The 26,976-nt window shown below is 42.5% G+C and overlaps 1 protein-coding gene across 7 annotated transcripts in view; it reads right to left on the bottom strand.

The window, feature by feature from the left end:
* Positions 1 to 26,739, bottom strand: part of TM6SF1 (transmembrane 6 superfamily member 1) — a 33,970-nt gene extending 7,231 nt beyond the window's left edge. Inside the window, exons 1-10 of one of the 7 annotated variants that reach the window (XM_084640594.1) lie at positions 26,458 to 26,739; positions 24,721 to 24,810; positions 22,533 to 22,636; positions 20,846 to 20,943; positions 19,413 to 19,516; positions 18,223 to 18,305; positions 16,665 to 16,786; positions 10,289 to 10,393; positions 7,535 to 7,627; positions 6,133 to 6,252 (exon numbers count right to left, since the gene is read on the bottom strand). In XM_084640594.1, coding sequence (XP_084496720.1) covers positions 6,133 to 6,252; positions 7,535 to 7,627; positions 10,289 to 10,393; positions 16,665 to 16,786; positions 18,223 to 18,305; positions 19,413 to 19,516; positions 20,846 to 20,943; positions 22,533 to 22,636; positions 24,721 to 24,810; positions 26,458 to 26,549 — 1,011 coding nt within the window. In that variant the 5' untranslated portion in view covers positions 26,550 to 26,739. Of the gene's footprint in view, positions 1 to 6,132; positions 6,253 to 7,534; positions 7,628 to 10,288; positions 10,394 to 16,664; positions 16,787 to 18,222; positions 18,306 to 19,412; positions 19,517 to 20,845; positions 20,944 to 22,532; positions 22,637 to 24,720; positions 24,811 to 25,021; positions 25,272 to 26,299; positions 26,319 to 26,457 lie in introns of those variants that run through there. The other 6 variants (XM_084640592.1, XM_084640595.1, XM_084640598.1 and 3 more) reach the window with 6 other exon arrangements.
* Positions 26,740 to 26,976: the final 237 nt, after the last annotated feature.

Raw genomic sequence — 26,976 nt, 5'->3', positions numbered from 1 at the left:
TTGTATTAAAAAGACCAAAAAAAGATGGAAAATGACACCCCCTCCCCCCAACTTCCTTTAAAACACAACCTGTCTCCCTCATTTTCTTCCTGAGTAATTAACAGGTATGGGCTCTAGACCAAATCAGTGTAATCGCTTTTAGTTGGACAATTATTTCAGTTCACTCTGCAGTGCACTAAACCATTTAGAGGAAATGCCTTTGCATATTGGTAACTGCAAACTACTGCTTAAATGTTGAGCAAGCTGGTACATGTGTTCTCGTTCTTGGGTAGGGAAAGGAAGAGTTGGGAGTTATGCTACAATGTGTATCACTTTTGACAAATGGTTTAGCTACTGCTATCAATCAGCAGAATTTTTGCTTGGGTCCCAGATTTGCTTAAATGACTAAAAAGGAAATCTATAAGCCTCACTTCTGCATTGCAAGTGGCTTTCCCTCTCCTTCCTCCTTTTTTAAATCAGCAGTGTCCTTTAGCCAGACCACAAACGAGATCAAACAATGTTCTTCGGCCTTCAGCAAGAAAATGTTGCACATGACTTAATAACCCAGATGCATACAGAAGTTATGAATATTTGCTGTGAGAAACATATGGTGAGAAAAGTTTTCAGTCTGATGTCTGCACATGAAGTTTATGGAGCTATGACAGAAAGACACAACATGTGTTTTGACTTTTGATTTCATTTTCCTCATGGTAAATAAGGTTTGAAGAAGTTGTTTCTTCCCCAAGAATGAGTGAAACCTGAGTAATCTGTTAAAAGATGTGGTTTACTGATATGCTTTTGCTGGACATGTTGACACTGGCTTGCCTATATTAGCTTGTTTGCATTGTGCCAGTTCAAGCATATAACATCAATTCTGATATCTTTTGACGCTCTGGTTCTTTCCATTTACAAATCTTGCCAAATTCCACTCTGATATGTGAGTTATGATATACGTGGCTATCATATATCTCTGGGAATAAGCAGGAAGAACTCGAAATGCTAGTAAATAAACACGACTATGACATAATTGGCATCACAGAGACTTGGTGGGATAATATACAACTGGAATATTGGTATAGAAGGGTACAGCTTACTCAGGAAGGACCAGCAGGGAAAAACGGGAGGAGGTGTTGCCTTATATATTAAAAATGTACACACTTGGACTGAGGTTGAGATGGAAATAAGAGACAGACTCTGGATAAGGATAAAAGGGGTAAAAAACAAGGGTGATGTCATGGTAGGGGTCTACTACAGACCACCTAACCAGGACAGGAGTGGCAGGTTTGTGTAATTTTTGGTGGTGCCCAGAACAGGTCCAAGTCTCTCCCCCCTCTCCGCTCCCTTCCGACCTAAGGCTCTGGGAGGGAGTTTGGGTGCGGGAGGGGGTTTGGGTGCTGGGTGCAGGCTCTGGACTGGGATAGAGGGCTGGGGTGCAGGAGGGGGTTTGGGTGCTGGGGATGAGGAGTTTGGGGTACAGCAGGTAGGCTGCCCTGGGGCTGGGGTGGGGGGCCAAAGAGGACTCCCCCCCCAGCCCTTTCCCTGTCGGCAACAGGGAGCTCTGTGGGAGGGGGGACCCTTCCTGGTCCCCCCAGCATGACACTCACCCAAGCCCCCCCCAGGCTGCTGCTCAGGAGGTCCAGCCAGGATGAGTCCCGTCCCCCCGCTCAGAGTCGCCTGCTGTGGGAGGGCTGCCATGCACCTCCTCCCTCTGCAGGTGCAGCAGCTGCCTTAGCCTGCCCTCAGCGCTGCTCCCTTGTAGCCGGAAGCGGCCGGCAAGGGAGTGCAGTGTGGAGCTGCAGGGGGCAGCCGCCCGCTGCCTAGGGCAGGCAGGGACGCTCGGGGGAGGCGCATGGGGGCGGCAGGTGGGGCCGGGGGACACTCCGAGGGAAGCGCGCGGGGGCGGCAGGCAGGGCAGAGGGAGAGATCCGGCCCCGAACATTGGCGGAGCCGGGCCCCCTGGGCCCTGAATTTGCTGGAGCCCAGGCACTATGGGCCCATACAACTCACTGCCCCAAACCAGGAAAAAGAGGTGGATGAGGCTTTTTTTCAACAACAAACAAATCGTCCAAAGCACAGGACTTGGTAGATAAAATCCCATGGGAAGCAAGTCTAAGGGGAAAAGCAATTGAAGACAGTTGGCAGTTTTTCTAAGAGACATTATTAAGGACACAAGAGCAAACGATCCCACTGCGTAGGAAAGACAGGAAGTATGGCAAGAGACTACCCTGGCTTAAGCAGGAGATCTTCAATGATCTAAAAATTAAAGAAAAGTCCTACAAAAAGTGGAAACTAAGTGCAATTACAAAGGATGAATATAAACAAATAACACAAGTATGTAGGGACAAAATTAGAAAGGCCAAGGCACAAAATGAGATCAAACTAGCTTGAGACATCCTTTGAGACATAAAGGATAATAAGAAAATATTCTACAAATACATTAGAAGCAAGAGGAAGACCAAGCACAGGGTAGGCCCATTACTCAATGCGGGGGAGGAGGGACAATAACAGAAAATGTGGAAATGGCAGAGGTGCTTAATGACTTCTTTGTTTCAGTTTTCATCAAGAAGGTTGGTGGTGATTGGACGTCTAACATAGTGAATACAAGTGAAAATGAGGTAGGATCAGAAGAGGCTAAAATAGGAAAAGAACAAGTTAAAAATTACTTAGACAAATTAGATGTCTTCAAGCCACCAGGGCCTCATGAAATGCATCCTAGAATACTCAAGGAGCTGACTGAGGAGATATCTGAACCATCAGCGATTATATTTGAAAAGCATGGAAGACGGGAGAGATTCCAGAAGACTAGAAAAAGGCAACTATAGTGCCAATCTATAAAACGGGAAATAAGGACAACCTGGGGAATTACAGACCAGTCATCTTAACTTCTGTACCCGGAAAGATAATGGAGCAAATAATTAAACAATCAGTTTGCAAACATCTAGAAGATAATAAGGTGAACAGTAACAGTCAGCATGGATTTGTCAAGAACAAATCATGTCAAACCAACCTGATCGCTTTCTTTGACAGGGTAACAAGCCTTGTGGATAGGGAAAAAGCGTTAGACATGGTATATCTTGATTTTAGTAAAGCTTTTGATACTGTCTCGCATTACCTTCTCATAAACAAACTAGTGAAATGGAACCTAGATGGAGCTACTAGAAGGTGGGTGCAAAACTGGTTGGAAAACTGTTCCCAGAAAGTAGTTATCTGTAGTTCAGTCATGCTGGAATGACATACGAGTGGGGTCCTGCAGGGTTGGTTCTGGGTCCAGTTCTGATCAAAATCTTCATCAATGATTTAGATAATGGCATAGACAGTACACATAAAGTTTGCGGATGATACCAAGCTGGGAGGGGTTGCAAGTGCTTTGGAGGATAGGATTAAAATTCAAAATGATCTGGACAAACTGAAGAAATGGTCTAAAGTAAATAGGATGAAATTCAATAAGGACAAATGCAAAGTACTCCATTTAGAAAGGATCAGTCAGTTGCACACATACAAGATGGGAAATGATTGCCTAGGAAGGAATATTGAGGAAAGGAATCTGGGGGTCATAGTGGATCACAAGCTAAATATGAGTCAACAGTGTAATGCTGTTGCAAAAAAAGGAAACAACATTCTGGGATTTATTAGCAGGAGTGTTGTAAGCAAGACACGAGAAGTAATTTTTCCACTCTACTCTGAGCTGATTAGGCCTCAACTGGAGTACTGTGTCCAGTTCTGGGCACCACTTTTCAGGAAGGATGTGGACAAATTGAGAGACTCCAGAGAAGAGCAATAAAAATTATTAAAGGTCTACAAAACATGACCTATGAGCAGGGCCGGATTAATGCAGGGGCTTTAGGGGCTGCAGCCCAGGGCTAAGGGTGCCCCGGCGCAGCAGGGCTCAGGCAGGCTGCCTGCATGCCGTGGCCATACTGGAACTGGCCAATGGGAGCTGCAGGGGCAGCATTTGCGGACACAGGTGGTGCACGGAGACATGCTGTCCCCCTCCCTCCTGGGGCAGGCAGAGACGTGCCAGCAGCCGTCCGCTTCTGGGAGCAGCAGAGGCCACGGCATGGAGGCAGGCAGCCTGCCTGAGCCCTGCTGTGCCGCTGGCCGGGAGCTGCCTGTGGTAAGCATCTCCCGGCCAGAGCCTGCACCTTGCACCCACTCCTGTACCCCAACCCCCGCCACTGGTCAGAATCCCCTCCTGCACCCAAACTCCCTCCAAGACTCTGCACCCCCTCCTGCACCGCAACCCCCTGCCCCAGGTCAATCCCCTCCTGCACCAGACTACCCCCCAGAGCCCGCATCCCCTCCTGCACTCAAACTCTCTCCCAGAAAGAAACTAATATAACAGCTGTTCTAAGGTAAGAAGTAGGCTATTTTAAATTAAATTAACTATATTCTACATGTTTTAAGACTGAAATGTAACCACAGAATGGCTTTTTGTTAATTAAAAGGCAAGTTTAGTATAGCATTAATAGCCTCGATGCCATAATTGTGATAATTTTGTTTTAAATTAGGAAAAAGACTTGTATACCGGGGCCCCACAAAATCTAATAGCCCCGGGCCCACAGGAGAGTTAATCTGGCCCTGCCTATGGGGGAAGATTGAAAAAATTGGGTTTGTTTAGTCTGGAAAAGAGAAGACTGAGAGGGGACATAACAGTTTTCAAGTATGTAAAAAGTTTTTACAAGGAGCAAGGAGAAAAACTGTTTTTCTTAACCTCTGAGGCTAGGACAAGAAGCAATGGGCTTAAATTGCAGCAAGGGAGGTTTATGTTGGACATTAGGAAAAACTTCTTAACTGTCAAGGTGATCAAGCACTGGAATAAATTGCCTAGGGAGGTTGTGGAATCTCCATCATTGGAGATTTTTAAGAGCAGGTTAGACAAACACCTGTCAGGAATTATCTTGATAATACTTAGTCCTGCCATGAGTGCAGGGGACTGGACTAGATGACCTCTCAAGGTTCCTTCTAGTCCCATGATTCTATGCTATCTCCATGCTGGGAAAAATTGGCAATCTTGGACTGTATACTAACAGCTTGTAGTTGAGACAAAGTCTTACTACTCGGTTGCTAAAGACAATTCTTATCACCGTATTGGGTAGTTAAATTGTGTTGTAAGCATGTATAATCTAACCATGTAATCACAGATATTCATCTATGGCCCAGATGCACCAGTGCATTCAAGAATCTCAATTAGCCCAACAGCATGACAATTACCTTTGTATCCTTGTGTTCTAGCACTATCCTCGAGTTGTTGTGACAGCTTCAGGCCCAAATTTTCTCCATCCTCTAAATATTATGGGGTCCTTCATTTTGCCACATATAAGGCAAATCAATTAGATGTGTTATACCGGACTTTTTATAAGTGTCCTGTCTCAAATGGTAAATAGCTCTGTATGTGTACTCTAGGCCAGGTCAATTTACCTGTGTGGAATTTTTTTTTTGACAAATTATTTTGTCTTATGGTTTGTGTCACCAATTATTGCACATTATATAAGTCACCATTTAATCATAAACATTTATTTAACAAAATCAGGATGGAATGAGTTGAGCAAGTGTGGGTCTTGGGAAGAACATGAAATTTTTTGGAGATGAACGTGAATATATGTTAGAAATGACACTGGAAGCTCCCCTGTGCTGTAGAAGTAGCTGTAGTGCTAAGAAAATAGCTGATATTGTCCACCGTGCAACTAACAGCTATTCTCACCAATGAGACTCTTTTTAAACCATTCACTTGACCAAAACATTGAGTGTCTCAATGAGAATATTTAACTATCTTTTTAAAAAGTGGGTAGATGTTATGGCTTAACACCCCCCACCCCATCCTACCCCAAATATTTGGTTTCTTTAGGGAAATGTACAGCATTTAATAAGGCTTAAATAATACAAACAAGCCAGATAAAAATATGCAGCTAAAGAAAAAACTGTCTTCCAAGGCAATGATGTCACACCTGAGATGCACCTATTGAGCCTGATTCTCTACTCCCTGATGGTGGTTTTATGCTGGTGTAATTGTTGAAGTCATCTGAATTACTTTGGCATAAAACCAGCATAAGGTTGTGAATTGGTGCTCCTTACCTATGTGAGATTTCTCTAGTTACAGCATTATCAACTAGAAATTCACCAATGAATATCTTTACAAAGAAATAACTATAATACCTGGGCTAGTCCTCCAGCATGTATAAGGGTTAAGTCAGGCATCCAAGAACAACCAGGCACCAGTAGGCCATACAGTGCGATCATATAATAAGGCACAGAGTAGAACATGTATGTCAGCATCTGCATTTTAAACAGAAACATGAGCTGTTTTGTGTTTTCAGAGAGAGGTCTATTTAGGAATCAGCCGATTGCTGACAGAGAAATTGGAATATTCCAAGATTATGTTCTCTAGAGGATGTTTGCAGATGATGAAAGATATCCCTGTAGATAAACAGAACACTCCACAAAGATTCTCCAAATAATGAAATCATAATACTCCAGAACCCCACCACTTTCCAGAGTGAAGCTTCTTCATTCAGCTTGTTGCCAGAATGGATTTCTAACAGAAAAGGCAAATCCTTCATTTGAGGTTTACTCATTTGGTTGCCTCCCTATAAATGACACTATGCATCTCAGTGTTTGTCATTTTTAAAAATAGAAGTATTGTGGGTATTAAGAACCCTCAGGTCAACCCTCATGCGATGATCAAGTAAACAGGCTTGGCAAAGGATGCTGTGTGGTTTTACAGGAAAGAGGAATGTGTCAGTGGTGATACAGAAGAGAAAGGGTAAATATAGGGCTAGATTTCCTATCTACACCACCCTTTTACCTGTTTAGGTTGCTATTACATTAGGGCAGTGGTTCCCAAACTTGTTCCACCGCTTGTGCAGGGAAAGCCCCTGGCGGGCCGGGCTGGTTTGTTTACCTGCCGCGTCCGCAGGTTCAGCTGATCGCGGCTTCCAGTGGCCGTGGTTCGCTGATCCAGGCCAATGGGAGCTGCTGGAAGCAGCAACCAGCACATCCCTTGGCCCGTGCTGCTTCCAGCAGCTCCCATTGGCCTGGAGCAGCGAACCACAGCCACTGGGAGCCATGATTGGCCGATCCTGCGGATGTGGCAGGTAAACAAACCGGCCCAGCCCGCCAGGGACTTTCCCCGCACAAGCGGCAGAACAAGTTTGGGAACCACTGCACTAGGGAAATCCTCATTTGGTGCCTTAAAGGCAACTTTAAGTCCACTTTGCACATGCAGAGCAGCACAAAGGGGACTAAAGAGGGGCTAAGGATCTGGCCTGGGGAATATATTAAAAGGGACTGGGTGGTCAAATGATAAAATACGTAACCCATCACTGCTAGGTCCCCAGTCTGAATCCAACCCAGCTCAATGATAAACAAATGTTATCTTGTCATGGCTGTTCAGAGGCCGATGTGAAATGCACAATGGTCTCAGTCTCACTCCCAGTGGGCAGATGCCACATCACAGTTAGCACCCTCATTGGTAAGCCCAGTGAAACCTGTTGCTTCATATTTGTGCCTGTTCACCCATAATTTTAGAACATCCCATACATAATAGTTAGTTCTTTACCTGAAGTTTAGGATAAGCAGCAGGATCCTTGATATAGGGCTCGTGAAGTTGAATATATGACCGGCAGAGTTCAGCAGGGCAATCCAAAGCAATCTACAGAGATGTTAAAAATTGCATGTGATCAAAGAAGTCACTCTAAACCAAACTAACCTCACCCTTACTATTGTGGGCCCTACAACTGTGCTCGCGGTTGCCACACAGAAGGCTTGCTTACAGGCCAGAAGGGACTGGGTCCTTTGCCAAGGTGATCCACTTGGTCACCATCACAGAAATGGGCTGACGTCACTGTTGAAATCTAGTCTTCCCTTTGCCTGCCTCACAGGTCCCTTGAATGGTTCATAGAGCAAAAAAAATGCTATATAACAGTTAGATAGTATAGTCATCAGTAGATCTCAAAGGCACTTTTATAAAGGAAGGTGAGCATCATTGTCCCCATTTTACAAATGAGGAGACTGGGACACAGAGAGGGGTAAGGACTTACCCAAGGTCACCCAGCAGATCAGTGACAGAGGCTGGAATAGAAGCTAGGACTTCTGAGTCCTAGTTTAGTGCTCTAGCTACTAGGACAGCATTAGTAGTCTTAGTTTTTCACTGGAAAGTATTTAAGCTAGTATACCAGGTATATGTGGTCCATAACATTATTTTATTTGTACTGACAACTAGGCTTTGACCCAATCCATAATGCCTAATGGAAATTCACCCAATAGTAGAAAAATCAGGTAAGCATATACTGTAGAGTTTATGTAGAGATTTAAACAAGAGCTGTGCTGCAATAAGGTAATAGTGGAGAATGATGCGAACTCCAAAACCAGCTACTATAAAAAACTGTAATGAGGAAAAAAGAGAGAGAGAAAATCCAACAAACTGTAAAGAACAAATTTGCCAAAAAACTCCATGGTGACCCAACTACTATGTCAAGGAGCTGAATTCATGAAAACAAGCAATGATTACAAAGTACTCAATACTTTTCTAAAATGATCCATCAGTTTCAACAGCAGCTTAATAAGAGCTTTCCCAGGAGACATTTCTGGTGTCTAAATTACTGACAAGGCCCAGCTGTGTGTATTGCAGCTGACAACTACACTGGCTTTTGTAAGTCTGGGTTTGGGAAAAATACAAAGATTCCCACTGTACATGCCAATGGCACATCTTGGAGAGGGAGACACATCTGAAAAACAGGTGTATGTCTGTACTGAGGAACCACAGTTTATTGGCCAATAACATATTGCCACAATTACTGGAGCTTAATAGAAAGCTGTTCATTCCATCCATGGCTGAGAAAGTGATGTCACTGAAACAGTTCCTACAATGGGAGAAGAACTGGGTAGTGAAATGGGATAGGAAAAGAAGCTCAGAAAAAATGAGGAAGTGGCATGGCAGCCTGTAGCTGGGTGCTTGGGCAAGAGATTACACTGTGAAAAATGTGTCATCTCTTTCCACATTGCTTTGTGTTTTATTCAGTTAGCCAGCACCAACAGAACTAGGGAGTGTCCTGAGCGGCAACAAATGAAGATGCCAGTAACAAGACAGAAGTAAACAAAAATTAAAAGATTTCTGAAGGCAAATTTTCTCAGAAATATGACCAGAGAGCAAAAGTAAAGCAATAATACAAGCCAGAAGAACTACAAAAGAGTGACATGCACTAAGTAGAACAAATTGCTGATAAAGTTACTTCTGATCACCTGATATATGAATTAAGGTCTAAACAGGGTCAGCGCAACCAAATATGCAGACCAGGCAGTTGTCTAGGGCACCAAAATGTTTAGTGATTGTTTACTCAGTGGTGTGCAATTTCCATTTTGCCTAGAGCAGCAAATACTTCAAAACTGACCCTAGGAGTAGGTTTACCACTGCTCCAAGAAGAAAGTATTTTAAATTCTGTGTGATTCCCTCTGAAATTTCAAAGCTATCAGATGTATTATAAATCCATAGACAAAGTTAATTTAAAACAATCTATACTTGATAGGCAAGAATGAGACATTTACAATTTCAGGAGACTTGGGATAAACCCAACATAGTTCTCAGATAAAAAGATTCTACTCTCTCACTCATAATGCAAGCTGCATGTTTTTCTATGTGAGTTTAGTTACGTGTCTATGTTTTAGAAAGACATGAATGCAGATTTAATTTAGCTTGTGTGCATCCATGGTATTGTTCATTAATATATTAACAGTAGACCACCAAAAAAAACCAATGAATGACATGCTTTTTAGGTCACTGTGAGCCACACTTGGGCTGTCGTTACTCTGTTGCTCTTTGGGGGTCATATAGCTAGTCTCTTTCAGAAAACCAATTTCACACAATGCAAATGGAGAGGCAAAGCTACAGTAATTACAATAATGCTACATGCAGTGTTGTAGCCGTGTCGGTCCCAGGATATTAGAGAGACAAGGTGGGTGAGGTAATATCTTTAATTGGACCAATTTCTGTTGGTGAGAGAGAGGAGCTTACAGAAGAGCTCTGTGTAAGCTCTAAAGCTTATCTCTTTCACCAACAGAAGTTGGACCAATAAAAGGTATTACCTCACCTACCTTGTCTCTCTAATAATGCCACAGACACTTCATTTCTCCTTCATATTCTTAGGGCCCAGTCCTGCTCCCACTGAGAAGTTTTCCATTTTGTTGGGAGCTAACTGGGCCCTTGGTTTGCATATAGTACATACGTTTTCTCACTTCCTTTTGAAGAGCAACAGATGTAAAAGCTTTGTGAATAAAACTTAAGAGATCCCAGGTTGTTATTGCCCCTTACACTTACCATGCCCCTAAATATGCAAAACCCAGTTGCTAGGATGAGATATATAGCCAACATTAGATCTAGTGGTCTTCTCAGTAGTCCTTTCTTCTGGACTTTCTGAATCACCTACAATACAATATAGGGTTAAGAGTAGATCACAAATTCTACATTAAATGTATTTCATTTCAAATCTGTCTCTAAAGAAAGTTAAGGTGGTGAAACACCCTGACAGGAGCCAAAGGGACAACATCTTCTCTCAGCTATTCTAGTGTAAATGCAGAGTCAGTCTATTGATTTGAGTGTATGAGGGGAAGCAGCAGCATTTCTGTATATAATGACAGGTTTCAGAGTAGCAGCCGTGTTAGTCTGTATCCGCAAAAAGAAAAGGAGTACTTGTTAGTCTCTAAGATGCCACAAGTACTCCGTTTCTTTTTGTATGTAATGAAGTACTGTAACAATGTTACAATGATATAACAGAAAGCAGAATCAGGCTCCTACCATTCAAAGTTAAAGCTAACCCACACTTTAAGAAGATTCTCTAATGGTCCACCTGAGTGAGGATCAGTGTCAATCTTCATGTTGAATGGCTTACCTTTCATCAGTCTGTGACACTTTACAAGATAATTTACACAAAGATAATAAAATGGCTTCCTCATACCCGCTCTTATTGTGCCACTGAGTATTTTACGTATGCCATTTTATTTCTAAAAACCATAGTGCATATCCACTTACGTGGGGTCATAAGAAAATGTATTATGTAATCATAAATCCATATCCAATATTTACTTATCGAAGGGCTGACCAGGAGAGGAAGGATGGCCCAGTGGCTAAAGTGGGAGCCTGGGACACCAGAGACCCAGTTTCACTTCCCTATTCTGACACAGACTTCCTACGAGATGTTAGGCAAGTTGCTTAGTTGTCATAAGTCTCTGGTCCCTTGCTGTAAAACTGAGATGATCCCTCCCTCAGAGGAATGTTGTGGGGGTAAATATGTGAGGCATGCTGATGTAATGGGAGCTATGTAAGTACCTCAGATAAAACCTGGTTTGGGGCAATCACGAGAGCTCACTCACTGCAGAGTTTTCATTCAAACTTTCATTCAAACCTTCAAGGATGCTTTTTTTTTTCTTCACCATTATGCACTCTTGCCCAACATGCACACACCAGATGCAATCTCCTTGCAATTGAGAGAACAAGCCATCTTCCTCATTTAAAAGCACTGCATTTATATGACTCACTCACTTCCACTTCCCTTTTGAACGATAATCCATGCATTGATATGCACACAACAAAAAGACCTCCTACAAAACGGATTTCCTTATTATACATGATTGCATTACTGTCTCAAAATATGTTGTACAATGACATAATCATAAACATTCATGTTCAAATGACAGAATGGAAGAAAATATTTGTCAGGCAAAACTCCAAAGCAAGGACTACAGAATTTGGCTCATAGTTTAACAAAAAATAAAAAACTTCCTATATGTAGGGCTGTTTACTTCATAAAATTGTTAAAACCAATGGTAAATTTTCAGAAACAGATCTCCGAGGCAGTTCTGCTGTGTCTTCTTCTTGCTTCCTCATGCTAGATCAATAGGTAGGCTCATGTGAGTAAGACAAGTATGATTTAGATCTGTGTTACTCTATAATATTTAGTATCCGAGGGGTAGCCATGTTAGTCTGGATCTGTAAAAGCGGCAAAGAGTCCTGTGGCACCTTATAGACTAACAGATGTATTGGAGCATAAGCTTTCATGGGTGAATACCCACTTTGTCAGATGCGACGAATATTTAAGGTATCAAAGCCTGCTGCTGTAGGAGTGTTTACAACATCATAGACAAAGAATGTGTTTAACCCAATAGTATTAACAGGAAAAACAAGGGCTTTAAAAGGAAGTAGTGTTACAAATACTTTTAAGATGGAACTATAAAAGAATAATTGTAAAGTCAATTGATTGTTTCCATTTTACGTTTGCGTGAAGGCTGAACTTTAACTGTATATATTACACCCTTTTCTAAAAGGAAACAGTAACCTGACATACATATTTATGAGTGACATGAAACCACAGCACTGTGTTATGTACAGAGCAGTTAGAATGATTAGCCAAGGTGACAATGAGGACAAACCTACCCAATAGAACTTGTCTGTTAAGTTACTGTAGGGATACAGAGAAGAGAACGCATGCCTTTTCTTTTCTGTATGTATATATTTACATAAAGGCAATGCAAATGTAAAGCTCTAAAGAAAGTAGAAAGATAGGCCAACACATTGTGCAAAGGCTTAGTGCTGGACTGAAATACCTTGTCTACTGAGTTATTGTGCCCATCTCTCTCTTTTTAATACAGCAAAGTCATACCAATGTACCCTGGCATGAATTAAACAACAGTTCCTGCCAGATCAAAGTTGATCCACTGCTGGCTTCCCTTCTGCTGAAAACAACAAACCAACTCCTCATAAGTCGTGCTCATGCTGCTGTTTTGTATGTCGGAAGGAAGTCTGCAGGTGCAATTAGAATTTTCTCCTAATTCCCTAATCCTTGCTGAGTGCCTTGTTTGGAGCACCTCCCAGGATCAAGCTTTAAGAGCTCAGAACAATCTACTAGTATCAACAGGCTGAATGCAACAAAACCAGTCCCACCAGAATTCGTGTGCAAAGCTGAATTTATGCTTTGCCCTCCAGCTCATTAACTTTTCCTGAACTTAAATTACTTGAGACCGTTCCCTGAGTTACTAGTACATTTATAGACCTATCCACCATGAGCTGTAAATACCATATTACAGCTCAGTTTGATTCTAAACTGTGGCATAACTCCCCTATGCTTCTACCTCTGCTTTGAGAACACCTGAAGCTTCTCTGTTATCCAAGTGTATGTATTTAACTGGTTTGTAGTAAGTCTGTAACAATAAATGGCTTACGCAGCAGTATATAAATTGATTCCAATCATGTTTTAATGTAAGTACTTTGTATATATTTGTACATTTTTAAGAACTATCATGCCATTTGTTTCCTAACTCCCTTATTGTCTCTGAATAATGCTAGTTCAAAAATTAAAATTGGATTTTCAAGCTGATTGTAAATACTTAAAAGATCTGCTGAAAAGGGGCCAAATCATTGTAGGATTTAGTGTGGTTAATTGTTAATTAAACAAATCAGTATTAATAACTCACAACTATTTTCTGAAAACTAGATTTCAGTTAGGATAGCCTAAAATATTACAATTGGTTTTATTTCATTTTCACAGAATTTTGAAGTATACAGTTACTAAACATAAGTATGTGTGCTAGGTTCTCAACTATTTTTGTCTTCTACAGATCATAAATTAGCTGTGAAGATGTAGTTCTATTTTCCCTCAGGAAAGGCAATTTCATGAAAAAAATCGAAAGCATGGATGAAAAGATTCTATATTTAGAATTACACTGAGGACTTACTATGACCTTCAGAGAATAGAAACTAAAAGGCTCAATTTTTACACACAAAAGAGCTGTTCAATAAAAACGTAAATTAAAAAAAGAAGTGTTTACAACACTTGCTTTCCATGCATTTGCCTTTTTTAAACAATTTTTTTTTTAAAGTTAAGCTTGATTGAAACATGCATCAATGTGACACATTAAATCCGGTTAACAAAGTAGTAGTAATTACCAATCTCATAAACATAAGAAGCTTGGCCATGCTTCTGCAAATGAGCTACCATATTTTACCATATAATAGGCAGCAATTTCTGTACAGTTCTTGGGGATAGGAAGAGGGCAAATCGAAACCTTTATCCACCTCTACATGAACACCATATTCACCTCACTAATGCATGTTGTTGCATAAGGAGCAACCATCAACATGACCAAACAGTGCTTTGGTCCATATAGCTTGACTCTATCCCATTTTTATGCCTTTCGTTAGATTTCTGAGCGTTCTGTTTACATATTACTCAAATCCTCTCTACAGTTGCAGTTTGGAAGGTTCACTGAGCTTTCCCCTATCTGGCTTCCATGGAAATGAATCCTAATTTATAATGATATTCAGAAGTGCCTCCTGGGACTCAGATTTAGGAGTTGTACCTGCTTCATTGCCCCAAAAATCCTTTACTGCATTATAACCATTATTGATGTGTCTTTCACAAGCTTCTTGAAAATCTTCCAGTGCATCATCTTCAACTAGTGTGTCCTGCAAGATCACCTGTACGCAGAGAGCCTGTTAGATTTCTGGTTTCAGAGTAGCAGCCGTGTTAGTCTGTATTCGCAAAAAGAAAAGGAGTACTTGTGGCACCTTAGAGACTAACACATTTATTTGAGCATAAGCTTTCATGAGCTACAGCTCACTTCATCAAATGCATCGAAAGCTTATGCTCAAATAAATGTGTTAATCTCTAAGGTGCCACAAGTACTCCTTTTCTTTTTGTTAGATTTCTTAATGTTCAGGGGTAGGACCTGTCTCCTATTATCCATATATACAGTGCCTACCACAAAATGGACCTGTCTGAGGCCTCAAGGTGTTTTTGTAATACAAATACCATTAATCCATTATATGTTGACACTCAAAATGGGTTTGGAATGTGCTCTGGCAGTAAGCCTGGCCACCTCTAGCCCGAAATAGAATCATAGAATCATAGAATATCAGGGTTGGAAGGGACCCCAGAAGGTCATCTAGTCCAACCCCCTGCTCGAAGCAGGACCAATTCCCAGTTAAATCATCCTAGCCAGGGCTTTGTCGAGCCTGACCTTAAAAACCTCTAAGGAAGGAGATTCTACCAACCCCTCTAGGTAACGCATTCCAGTGTTTCACCACCCTCTTAGTGAAAAAGTTTTTCCTAATATCCAATCTAAACCTCCCCCACTGCAACTTGAGACCATTACTCCTCGTTCTGTCATCTGCTACCATTGAGAACAGTCTAGAGCCATCCTCTTTGGAACCCCCTTTCAGGTAGTTGAAAGCAGCTATCAAATCCCCCCTCATTCTTCTCTTCTGCAGGCTAAACAATCCCAGCTCCCTCAGCCTCTCCTCATAAGTCATGTGTTCTAGACCCCTAATCATTTTTGTTGCCCTTCGCTGGACTCTCTCCAATTTATCCACATCCTTCTTGTAGTGTGGGGCCCAAAACTGGACACAGTACTCCAGATGAGGCGGGATAGCTAAGTGGTATGAGAGGGAGGGATAGCTAAGTGGTATGAGGGGGAGGGATAGCTAAGTGGTATGAGCACTGGCCTGCTAAACCCAGGGTTGTGAGTTCAATCCTTGAAGGGGCCATTTGGGATCTCGGGCAAAAATTGGGGATTGGTCCTGCTTTGAGCAGAGGGTTGGACTAGATGACCTCCTGAGGTCCATTCCAACCTGGTATTCTATGATTGCCAATCTTAAGCACTTTATGAGGCCTCACCAATGTCGAATAGTACTCCAGATGAGGCCTCACCAATGTCGAAATAGCTAAACATCATGTCATTCTTTGCTCTACTTTTCAGGTAACCATTTTTCTCAATGCATGAAATTGTGCATAAACAAATGTTGCATATTGTGACTGACCAGCTAATCCTATTGTTGCCCAATTACAGAGTCCTAGCTAGTTTGTGAGTAGATACCATCTCTGTAGATGAAGATGATTGTCAAAATGAGCTTTGGATAGGTATAAGGTGTTTAACACAAAATCACTTCCTTACTACCTAGCATGATAATATATTTCCGCTATAAAACCCAATAGCAAGCAATGCAAACATTTTAAAAAGCAAGCAGGTGTCCAATTATATGAAATCTCACAGTAATCTACATAATATTACTATCTGTAGTTATATAGCACCTTTATCTTAGTATCATAAGGAGCTTTACAAAGCTGGGGAAGTATCACTATCCCTGTTTTACAGATGGGGAAACTGAGGCACTGGGACTATAAAGGTCATAGATTGAGGCCAAGCCTATGTTAAAAATTTACATCAGTAAAACTATGTTAAAAAAAAAAATCCACACCCTTGAGCGATGCAGTTATACCTACCTAAAACCCTGGTGTGGACAGCACTATGTCAGCAGGTGGGCTTCTACTATTGACATAACTACTGTCTCTTGCAGAGGTGGATTAACTATACCAACAGGAGATGCTCTCCCACCAGCATAGTAGCATCTACTGTACACCACGGCAGTGTTTTAAGCGTAGATCTGCCCTGAGCAAATGGCAGTCAGGAACAGAATACACACATCCTCACCCCTAGTCCTTCATTCTAACCAGCGATCACCTTGCTTCCCTCTGCACTCCACAATGAAACTAACAAAACAACTAACTAAAATATTATCTCTATTACAAACATAATAAATCTTTACAGTGCACTCCACTAAAACTCTGCAGGAATAATGAGCAAGTTTTTAGTCTTTTTAATGCTATTAGTATAGTAGTTTACATTTAATATAGTAACATTACCTTGATGGGAGTATTGTAAGTCACTGAAGGATGATTATAGATTCTGAACCCAGCCCATATAGGAAGACAAATATACGGTACACTTAAGAAAGAAGCAGGACACATTCTTGCTCCATATTTACCTATTAAAAGAAATAATCATAAAACGTGAAAAATTTGTATACTAACTGTATATGCAGACAATTACAGCATATCCCATGGATCATCCACACCAAACAGTTACAATAATGCTGGATGTTAAAAGCTTTTTTAAATGCTTGCAACCCAGCATATAAATCTGATGGAAAAGCCTGTGCTGGCAAATGGAAGAGCCACATGCAAGCAGGTAACAACTAGATACAGTACAGCGTGTTTCAAAGATGAGATTTTCTGTTTGTGACAGTCAGCTGCCTCAGCTGACCTCTTTGCTACATACCCACAGGGATGGAAGAGCTCAGAAAGCTGTTAATACAACCTGCTCTAGATAAAGGCATCTTTCACAAAGGAAAAACTGACACTTTTAAGTCTGATATGCTCTGCTTACTAAATCTTGGTTTCTAATGCAGGGCAGTGACAATGCTTGGAAAAAGTGTCACAGAAAATTCTGGGCCAGATCCTCAGCTGCTATAAATCAGTGGAGACTGTGCCTTTTACATCAGCTGAGGATCTGGTCTGTATGTCAAAATCAGTGGCAGAGAGGACTCCCTGAAAATCAGAGATCTTGAGCTTGTATAGGAGAGAGGTGAAGAGCTTCTGTGGCATAGTAAACATGCAACATGTGTGTGGAGAGAGAGAGGCAATGGACTAATCAGGCTGAACCATGAATGCTCCATCCTAGCTATAAATACCTGGGCTGAGATTTTCAAAGCCAACTAGTGGTTGTAAACACATTAACATTCATTTATGGCAGTAGTGTGTCTAACCTCCCTCTCGCCCAAATCATCTTTGAAAAATCATAATGTTAGGCTTTTTGCAAGAAGGAAATCATTTATTTATGTAAGAAAAATTTAAAGCATTTCAAGTCAACAATTGTATGACATAAACATGATTTAATAATGATTTCTCAAGCCGCAGCAGCTGTGAATTCATTTGTCCAAAAGTGCCTATGGATGCCTTTTGCCTGACCCCTGACAACTGTATTGTAAAGCAACAAGTGCTCTTTATGCTAATCCATAAATGAACAATTTTTAAACACTATTAACAAACAGATATAGTTATTTTTTCATATCCCAAACTAAAGCACATTAATTCAATGAGAATCTTTCTATTGACTTGTGTGCTTTGGATCAGGGCCTTATTGCCGATAGCAAAATAAGATGATAAACTTTTTCTTGTCGCCATGGAATGAATGGTAAATCCACAAACTTCCCAAAGTAAAAAAATCCTTGGTATCTGGTTAACTGATCTGTTTATATTCCTGAAGTCCCTCCAAGGTTATATTAAAGTAAGGAGCAATATACTATATTTTGGTTATGAGATTAGGTAGCCTTATTTTTTATTAACCCAATATAGGAAGTAGAAAACAAAACAATGTTAATGCTTCACATGGCAAAGTTGGTTATATGAATAATCTCCTTACCCACAATAGTTCCAGGCATAAAGACAATAATGCTCATGACAATGGATCCTAACCAGTATAGGCCAATGGTTCTGTAACTTTCTCTGAAACAGAAATAATTGATTTAATGCACAATCCCTAGAACACTACTATCAAAAACTGTCCTCAGATTATACTGATTTCTGCTGATAGCATTTTAAGGGAGAAGGCTGAGATCCTCAAAGGTATTTAGATGCCTAGCACCCTTTAAAGACCTGGGCCTAATGTGGTGGTGAATGGTGGACACAGAGGTGTGATAGAAACAAACCTATGCGGGGACACTGCATTTTTGTGTATAAACAAGATAATTATATAAGCAATATGGGATTCTGTGTTTAATTACCTGTTTTGTGGGAGGTTTTACTCACAGAAGGGCTCAGTGGGCACCTGTTGTACAAGGCTTTGAAAATAATTTGCTTTAATGATTGTTACCAGAAGGTTGATGTTTCAAAACAGTATATTTTGAAATATTTTCCCCTGCAATGTGCATTTAAATCATTATTTTCTTTAACTCTTTCCACAAGAGTAAGCAACATAAGACTCTTATATTCCAGAAATTATTACTGCCTCTTTATTTAAACAGTACTTCCTGGTAGAAATGAAAGAAAGAAGACCATGTAGTCTTGACCAAGACACTGTTCTGCTCTCTTGAAATAATTATACCACGGAGTTGGAACATGCATTCTCTTTAGGATTTCCACTTTCTGGTTAGCTAATATAAATTGTACAAATGCACTGTGTTTTGTCCTGTACAGTAAATCGTCCAGATAAAAGTCATGGTAGAATTTTTATTCTGCTGCCTACATCAAGTTCAGCAATAATGATAATAATTAATAAAACCACCACCATCAACAAAACACTCATTAACCAAACTAATTAACTGTGTCCATTTTGAATTATAGTGCATAGGCAAGAGAACACAGGTTGTTTATTTGCTCCCCCTTGTGCATCTGAAACAAGAGGCCAAATCCAGTTGTGATCTAACTCTGCAGAGAGTAATGGAATTTCAGTAGGGCTTAATTTGGCCCAACAAAATTTACACAGTACAAAATAATATTTAAAAAACTCAAACATCTAAACATTGCATAGCCACAGGAAATTAATTTTGTTTGTGGCTTATACAGGGGTGTGGAAAGCTAAACAAATGTTACACAAACATCAGACTGACTTACTCCCACGCAATAGCTGCCACCATTAAGAGATACATCAGATAATGCACAGAGCCATCCCAATAGCAGATCACATGGCCATATGCAGTGTTCAGATGAGGCTCGCCCTAAAGAAAATGGATTTTAAAACAGTGCAATGGCAAAGGAAATTCAATAAACTTTAGAACTGTATTAAGAATAGCCGGTAAACAGGCTGGAATAAAGTGACTGGTGTTCATTCAGTCTAGGGATCCATTTTTTTCTGGCTGTCAACTCTCGTTTCAAGGCATCCATATCATTATCTGGGGTTAGGATGAAATAACTTCCATATAGACATACCTTTTAGAGTATAGTATTGCAAAAGTAAGTGCATTCTGGTGGGGAGGGGGTTATGCCTTGCTCTTATAGAATCATAGAATATTAGGGTTGGAAGAGACCTCAGGAGGTCATCTAGTTCAATCCCCTGCTCAAAGCAGGACCAACACCAACTAAATCAGTATCTGGGGATCCAGTACTGAAACAGCAATCATTGGTCTGCAACGTTATGGGAAATTCCTGTTTCTAAAAAAACTGATGTTCAAAAATCTGAAGTTATGACATATATATATCAGTGATGAAATGTAAAGACTGGTTGATTTAATTCAGCAAAGATATTTTTAACAATCTAGAGACCCAACAATAGTGTTGAGCACATTAATGATGGTAATATTTAAGCTCATAGGGCTGAACTAATTTCTCTGAAGTCTATAGAGTCTTTTCAATTACACCAGTGAATGTTGGATCGGACCCTCATTGTGCTATTTTTGGTGGACACTGAGATTCAGCAGGGAACAGATTCTGCCAACTTGGTATCTGGCACCATCAGGTTTTTCACTCCATTTTGGTCCCTTTTATTAAAAGGATTAAGCAAAAACACAAGATTCATTATTTTTCTTCTAGGCTAAGCTTACAGGTTTTGTAATATTTCACTTTCGCTCTCCATTAATGACTGCTGAATTTCTATGGAGTTCTGCAGAAATGCATGCTTTAACTAGTTCAGTAGAAATGTATGCATTAACTACACTGATGCCATAGAAGTCCCCTATGAACAGTATTATTGCAACTAAATGAAATAATATGCTGGGGCTTGAAGCCAATGAAAGTTTTGTCAGTGACTTTAATGAGAGTAAAATCAAACCCAAGAAGATTCTTTTGGACATATAAGTACTCTTATTTATATTATTAAGAGAAAAGCCAAATTGCAGTGGTAAATATACTTCATAGCCTATATGAAAACAAATAAATGACAGTATCTTCCTCTTCAATGTCCAAGGCATATGAAATAAATTATAATACTGAACTTCATATCCTGTTAACTTTCTAATGGCTTTTTTCTGCCTTGGGCATTTTTATAATAAAGATTTTATCCAATCATCAATAGTAAAGATTTTAAATTCATAAGATAAATGATTGTTTACCTCTTTCAAGTAGTAGGTCATGAATCCATCAATAATTCCATCCTGTTCAAGTCCTATTATAAGGTTCACTACACTGGTAAAAGCGAATACAGCATAAACTGTAGTAATATGAAAAGAAAAGAAATTAGTGTATATAAAAAGGCTTGCAAATCGCAGGTTGTCAGTACATAATCTGAAATATTAAACTGTTAAAAGATTAACATCTAATTGGGGGGAGATTTATCTGTTGTAAGGAAAACATCCAGACAGATATATAATGGACAATATAACTTGCTACCTAGCAATACCTAGTTTAAATACTTTAAGATACCAATATTTTGCCACAAGGTGTACTCTTCAAGATAGCTACACTTAATTACATGTACTCCATACATCCACATGCACAGCTCCTACTGACCTCAGTGGGTGATCAGCATCACATGAAGAGGACTGGGTAGCCCTTAGAAACTACCATATAATGTAGACAGCCTCAATTGCAAACATTTGGTCTTGCTTGAGGAAAACTGAACATTCCAGTTATACTCAGAAGAAAGAAGGGGAGGGGCTGGCAGAAAAGGAAAGGAAAATGTGACTTGCCCTTTCTGGGGTGGAGCAGGGCGAACCTGCTTTGCCATCATGAGCCATCACCACATAGGAAACCTAGTCTGAAAGGTGTTCAGTGACTCAATAGGGAGTGACTTTTATGAACTGAGAGTTGTCAGCACCACGCAACATATGCAGTACCTTGGAGGATAAAGGTGTATGGTTATGGGATGAGTAGCAGAGGGTAAAAATACATAGTAGGTCTGGGCTATGGGCTCTGCCTGCAAGGTGTGGAGGGGTCTAGGGCTGGAGCTTGAGGCAACTAAATGTGCCAGTAGTTTTTCCTGTAGGTTGCCATATGGTGCTCCAGAATCTAAGCTTTCACTAAAAAACAATTACATCTCCCCAGCCTTAAGGTAGTGACAATAACCTTCAAATATGAAAAGAGTATACTGATGCTGAGATGCTTGCCTGAGTCTGTGGACAGCCTAAAACGATAGCACTGAGAGGTGAGAACGACTCCGTTCATCACACTTTGGTGTTAACACTGAAGCCTAGTGATGGTTATTAGATATTATTAGTGGAATATTTATTGTGTAAGAATGAAGACAGATGATCAGATTATGACAATCTGTATCATCTAGGGGCAGCCAGCCCTATGGAGCCCAATTGGGAATCCAAACCCTCCTGAAGGGGCAAAAACCGCAAAAGAAGCCCACTGAGTCCATTAGGAGAATGGGTCCTAATGAGGAGGAGCCAGGCCTGATGTGTTCAATAAGCTCCACTGTGTCACCTGAGCTCCACCAAGGGGAACAAAACTGGATGGGCCCAGCAGAGCAGATTTTTAACTCTTCTACAGTCCACTGTGAGTATCTCATTTTGGCTTTCAAGTGGTGGAGTTGGTTTGTTGGCAGAGGCTGAAGATTAGCACTACCTTTCCCTCCACCCCCTATTTCAACCCCTGCTCAGCTCCTTCAACTTCCAGTGGAAGTTGAGATCCACTTAGCACCCTCCATCATCGGGCCCAAAGTTATTAAAAGGTTTCTATCAGGTTAAAGGCGTGTTACCCTTCTATAGACACAAATGGTAACAGCCATAAAGTATGTCCACATGAGATGTAACTTTCAAACCAATGAATAAATTCTTTGATTATATTAATACATACCATAAAACAGTGGGTCTTTTGGAGGTTTTCTTTTGACCAGAGTACGAGCTACTAGAGCAATGAAAATCAGAATCAGGGATCCAACTGCTACAATTGCCCAGGAACTGAAATTATTTTTAAAAACAGGGAATTAAAAACAAGCACCCATGTGCCCCCTTCAACTCTGCAGTTTTTCTTATCAGCTAACCTCAAAAGGATCACTTTTCAAAAGCAAAAGTGTACCCCCTTATTCTTAAATTAAATGCAATTACTAATGAAAAATTTTGCTTTTTAAAATCCTTGCAGAGTTTATAATATTATACATTTTTACTGTTTTTCAGAACTTCCATGCCTGCTTGTTACATGTCATCATCTATAACAAGTTGCATCTGAAAAAGTGGGGTTTTTACCCATGAAAGCTTATGCTCAAATAAATCTGTTAGTCTTTAAGGTGCCACCGGACTCCTTGTTGTTAAAATAGCTTGATAAACAACTAGTCCAGAAAGTTAGATTGTCAGACTAAATTCAGTTTCTATGCTGACATTAGCAAAAACTAGGACAAATAGGCTGTGAAAGTCATATATGCATAGATTTTTAGGTCAGAAAGGGCCATTATGAACATCTAGTTTAACTGCCACAGTAAAGTACCTAGCTGTGAAAGGAAATGTTTTCAAAGTAAAATTACAAAAAAACAAATTGATCAGCCTGGTGAACTGGGGGTAGCATTGTGCAGTGCCTCACGATAGCTCTGGGTTCAATTTCTGGCCTCCCTCTCCCAGGCCCTAGATTGCCAGGGGCAGGAAATGCTATAGAAGTGTTCTCAGGCGCTGGAGAGAAGTGCTATGTGTGACTCATGGTGAATGCTTTGCAAATAGAGTTGATGGGGTTCTGCAGGGAGGGCTTCCTTTTCCATAAGGATGGAGGCCATAATACAAGGCCTGGAGGATAAATGTCAGAGGCTGTGTAAAGTGCTGGTAGACAAATGATGGAAATACTCAAGACGCAGAGAGAAAAGAGAAAAACATTAGCTTCCCCAAGGAAAAAAAATTTTTCAATAGAATTCATTTAAAATCTATTTACATCTCTAGATTGGCAAATTGTTCTAAATTCACTTTAGGGCAGATTCTTGAGATCAATCCATCCCCTTTGTGCTTACATACAAAATAATATGGGGAGAATTAAGTAAACCATAAGGTTGTTCAAAAAACATATTCTGAATATTGGAGACATCAGGATATGGTTTCAGAAGATACACTAGTTACAAGTCTGATTTTTCTCCTCAAGAAAATAAATTAGAAAGTTATATTTAAACAATATGAAAACTGACAAGAAATTAAGAATGGTTTTACATTTCAGACTTGCTCCTTCAATCTTAATCCTGCTATTCAGCCTTAGTGGATCTTGCACTGGATCTATTTATTGAGTAAAGATTGAAGGATTGAGTACTTCAATTGAATAAAATGCAGACTTTCTGCACAGTGGTGAGTACCTACTAGAAAGAAATATTGGCAATGAATCAAACATGCACTAACTTTTTAGAAATCTGCACACTGAATATTACAAAAATATCTGAAGTACCTGGACCCTTCCAACCCAAACCAGCAACACAGTCTATTACATGCACTGACTTTTTGAAAAACTTTTAGGCAGTGGAGCATACTGACATGTCTGATGCTAACTGTGGCCCTATGCTCCATTAGTCCTGAAGTGTCTTAGGAGAAAGACTCTTGGGATCCTTTTCTACATTTTAAATCCAAAGTTTCTCTCAAGTTTTTGTAGAACTTTGTAGAACACTGGAAAATCTTCAGGGACATCTTGTAGGGCGCAGCTGAGGAAACTCTCCCTTGGATGCAGGGCTGGTGCAAGGATATTTTGCGCCTTAGGTGAAACTTCCCCCTTGCCCCCCCCCCCCCAACCTCCGAAAACTAGTAAACTTAGCATTATAAACAGCCTGTCAGAAGGGCTGTTGTAATGTTTCTTTTTTACCCTTAAGGCGTTTCAGTTGTTTGCCATTGCCTCTGATGGTGTCCCACTCAAAGTCTTACTATTGTGCAAAGCTAAATTGAGCCTTGCACTGCATCACCAGCCAGGTTAGGCAGGGTGACAAATCCCCCTTGCCCCAAAGGGCCATTATCCCCTGGTGACTAATTTCTACTCCAAGTCTGTAAAGCAGACTTTTAAGGTAAATACGTTATTCTTTCAATATTACCCATGCACACATCTCACAAAGATTCTCACTCTTGACAAGTTACCAGCCTTGTGTGGATCCCTTCCACATTCCTCTTTGTAGGTAGGTGCCCTGTAAGAAACGTGTGGGGTGCAGTGAGTTTGTCAGGCCTGCGATGACAGCTGTGAAGGTCAGGGGGCCCTTTGCCCAGGGGTGCTGGTGTAACAGTGAGCTTGGGGTGTCTGACAGTATGGGGCAGGGGACTGAGGCTGGTGGGGCAGATAACACTCTCTGGGCTGGGGGGCAGGTGGTACCAGGATGGGGCAGGGGCAGGGGCAGGTACCTGTCAGTCTCCAGCACTCGGGCAGCGCCAGGGCCAGCAGCCTCTTCACCTCAGAATCTCCGCCGCTTGCCTGGGGGTCACTCCTCCTCTCAGGCTTCCCGGTCGCGGCCGCCCGGGAGGACGCGGGTGGGGAGCGCCGCAGGAACCGGGCGCCCGTCAGGGGGAGCCGGGTGGCCCGAACCCAGGGCGCCTGTGCTCCCCGCCTGCCCCTGCTGCTGCGGAGGCTGCCGCCACACTGGGCTCGGGCCACCTGGCTCCTCCCGAGCGGCGCCCGGTTCCTGCTGCTCTCGGCCGCCAGGTGCGGGGCCCCAGCTGAGCCCGGCCCCTTGCGTCTCCTCCACCGCGGCGCCCCCGGCTCACGTCCTCCCGGGCGGCTGCGGCGGCAGCAGCCGGGAAGCCTGAGAGGAGGAGTGGCCCCCGGGCAAGCGGGGGAGACTCCGAGGTGAAGAGGCTGCTGGCCCTGGCAGGGCCCGAGCGCTGGAGACTGACAAGTACCTGCCCCTAAGCAATAGTGTAAAAAAAAAATTTGGGAGCACTGCTTTTTAGCGCCCCCAAATCTTGGCGCCCTGGTGGTTACACCGGCCCTGTTTGGAGGGTGAGGTACAGAAAAATTGAAACTACTCCCATGCAGTAAGACTTAGGGCCTGATTCTTCACCCACTGATGTCAATAGCAAAACCTTAAGTGACTTCTTTGGGGGCATGATGGTGACCTTAGGCTCTGATGACTCTGGAACTGACTATGAATGACCCAGTGATGTGGGGACTTCCACAGTTTTGAAAGGGAAAACCCTGAAGGATTTTTGTGGCTGGGCACAAAAACCCATTAAGAACTTATTGGGGCTGGGTTTGGATCTGCAGTTTCCAAAGGGAATTCCACCCACGATCTCTCCTCCACCCCTTTCCACAGCCAGGGTGCTGACAGGTGAGAACTTGATATAGGATCTCTATGTCCTTCCATGCCTCTTGTTTAATCTCATCGCTTTACCTGAGATATTTTGCCCCAACCCAGGACAACGCCTTGCTCCAGCACCCCAGCCCCACACCCTGGAGCCCGGCTCCAGTGTTCAGCTCCCCAAGCCCAGATCCCCGCTCTCAGCCTTTTGCGCCCATTTCCCGCCTAAATCACTTGGCGAGGTCCCCCCTTAACCCCACCCTCCACCCCCAAGCGCTCAGCCTCCAACCCTCCTGGCCTCCGCTCCCCCCCCCCCCGCGGGGCCTCAGCTCCCAGCCCCTGCGGCCTCGCCCGCCCACTCCCTTGGCGCTGGCTATTGTTGTACCTCTCTCGGGTCCACATTTGTCCTTCCCCTGCCCAGCTTCTAAAAATACGCTACGCAGTGAGCAGCCTGGGAGCGCGCCCTGCCCTGGCCCCCGCGGGCGCTCGGCTCCCCCTACCCAGCCCAGCCCGGGCGCAGGGGACCCCCGCCCCCCGGCTCACCTGCTGCTGGCGGCTAGGAAGTTGAAGAGGTACGTGACGGGGATGGCGGTGAGGGACAGGACGAAGACCCCGGTGGCAGCCGAGGCGCTCATCCCAGCAGCGGTCGCAGCTGCTCCGCTCACAGGGCGCTTGGCATGGTCGGAGACACTGGCCCGGCTCAGCGGTTCTCCCCGCCCGAGCGCCGCTCTCTGCCCCTTAGACCTGCCTTCCGCGGCTCAGCCCGGCTGCCGCGCTCATCCCCCGCGTCGCTGGCAGGCTGCGCGCCGCAAAGGTTAACGCGCCCCCCCCCCCGCGCTCCCTCCGCCCCCCCGCGGCAGAAACCGGAGCCCCCCGTTGTTCTTCCAGCAGCAGTGACGGGACTGACAACTGCGGCTGCCTCGCTTCATTCCACAGCCGCCCGCCCGGGACCTCTCCCCTCCCTCCGCCCGCAGCCAGCGGCATGAGAGCTATTGTGGCCTGGCTGGCCCGAGCGAGCCAAGAGCCAGTCATCACCCCCTGCGGCGGCACATGGTCCCAGAC

Source organism: Lepidochelys olivacea, assembly GCF_965140295.1.
Source record: "Lepidochelys olivacea isolate rLepOli2 genome assembly, chromosome: 10".
Lineage (NCBI taxonomy): Eukaryota > Metazoa > Chordata > Testudines > Cheloniidae > Lepidochelys > Lepidochelys olivacea.
The sequence above is the reverse complement of the archived record's forward strand: the minus strand, read 5'-3'. Positions and strand labels throughout refer to the sequence as shown.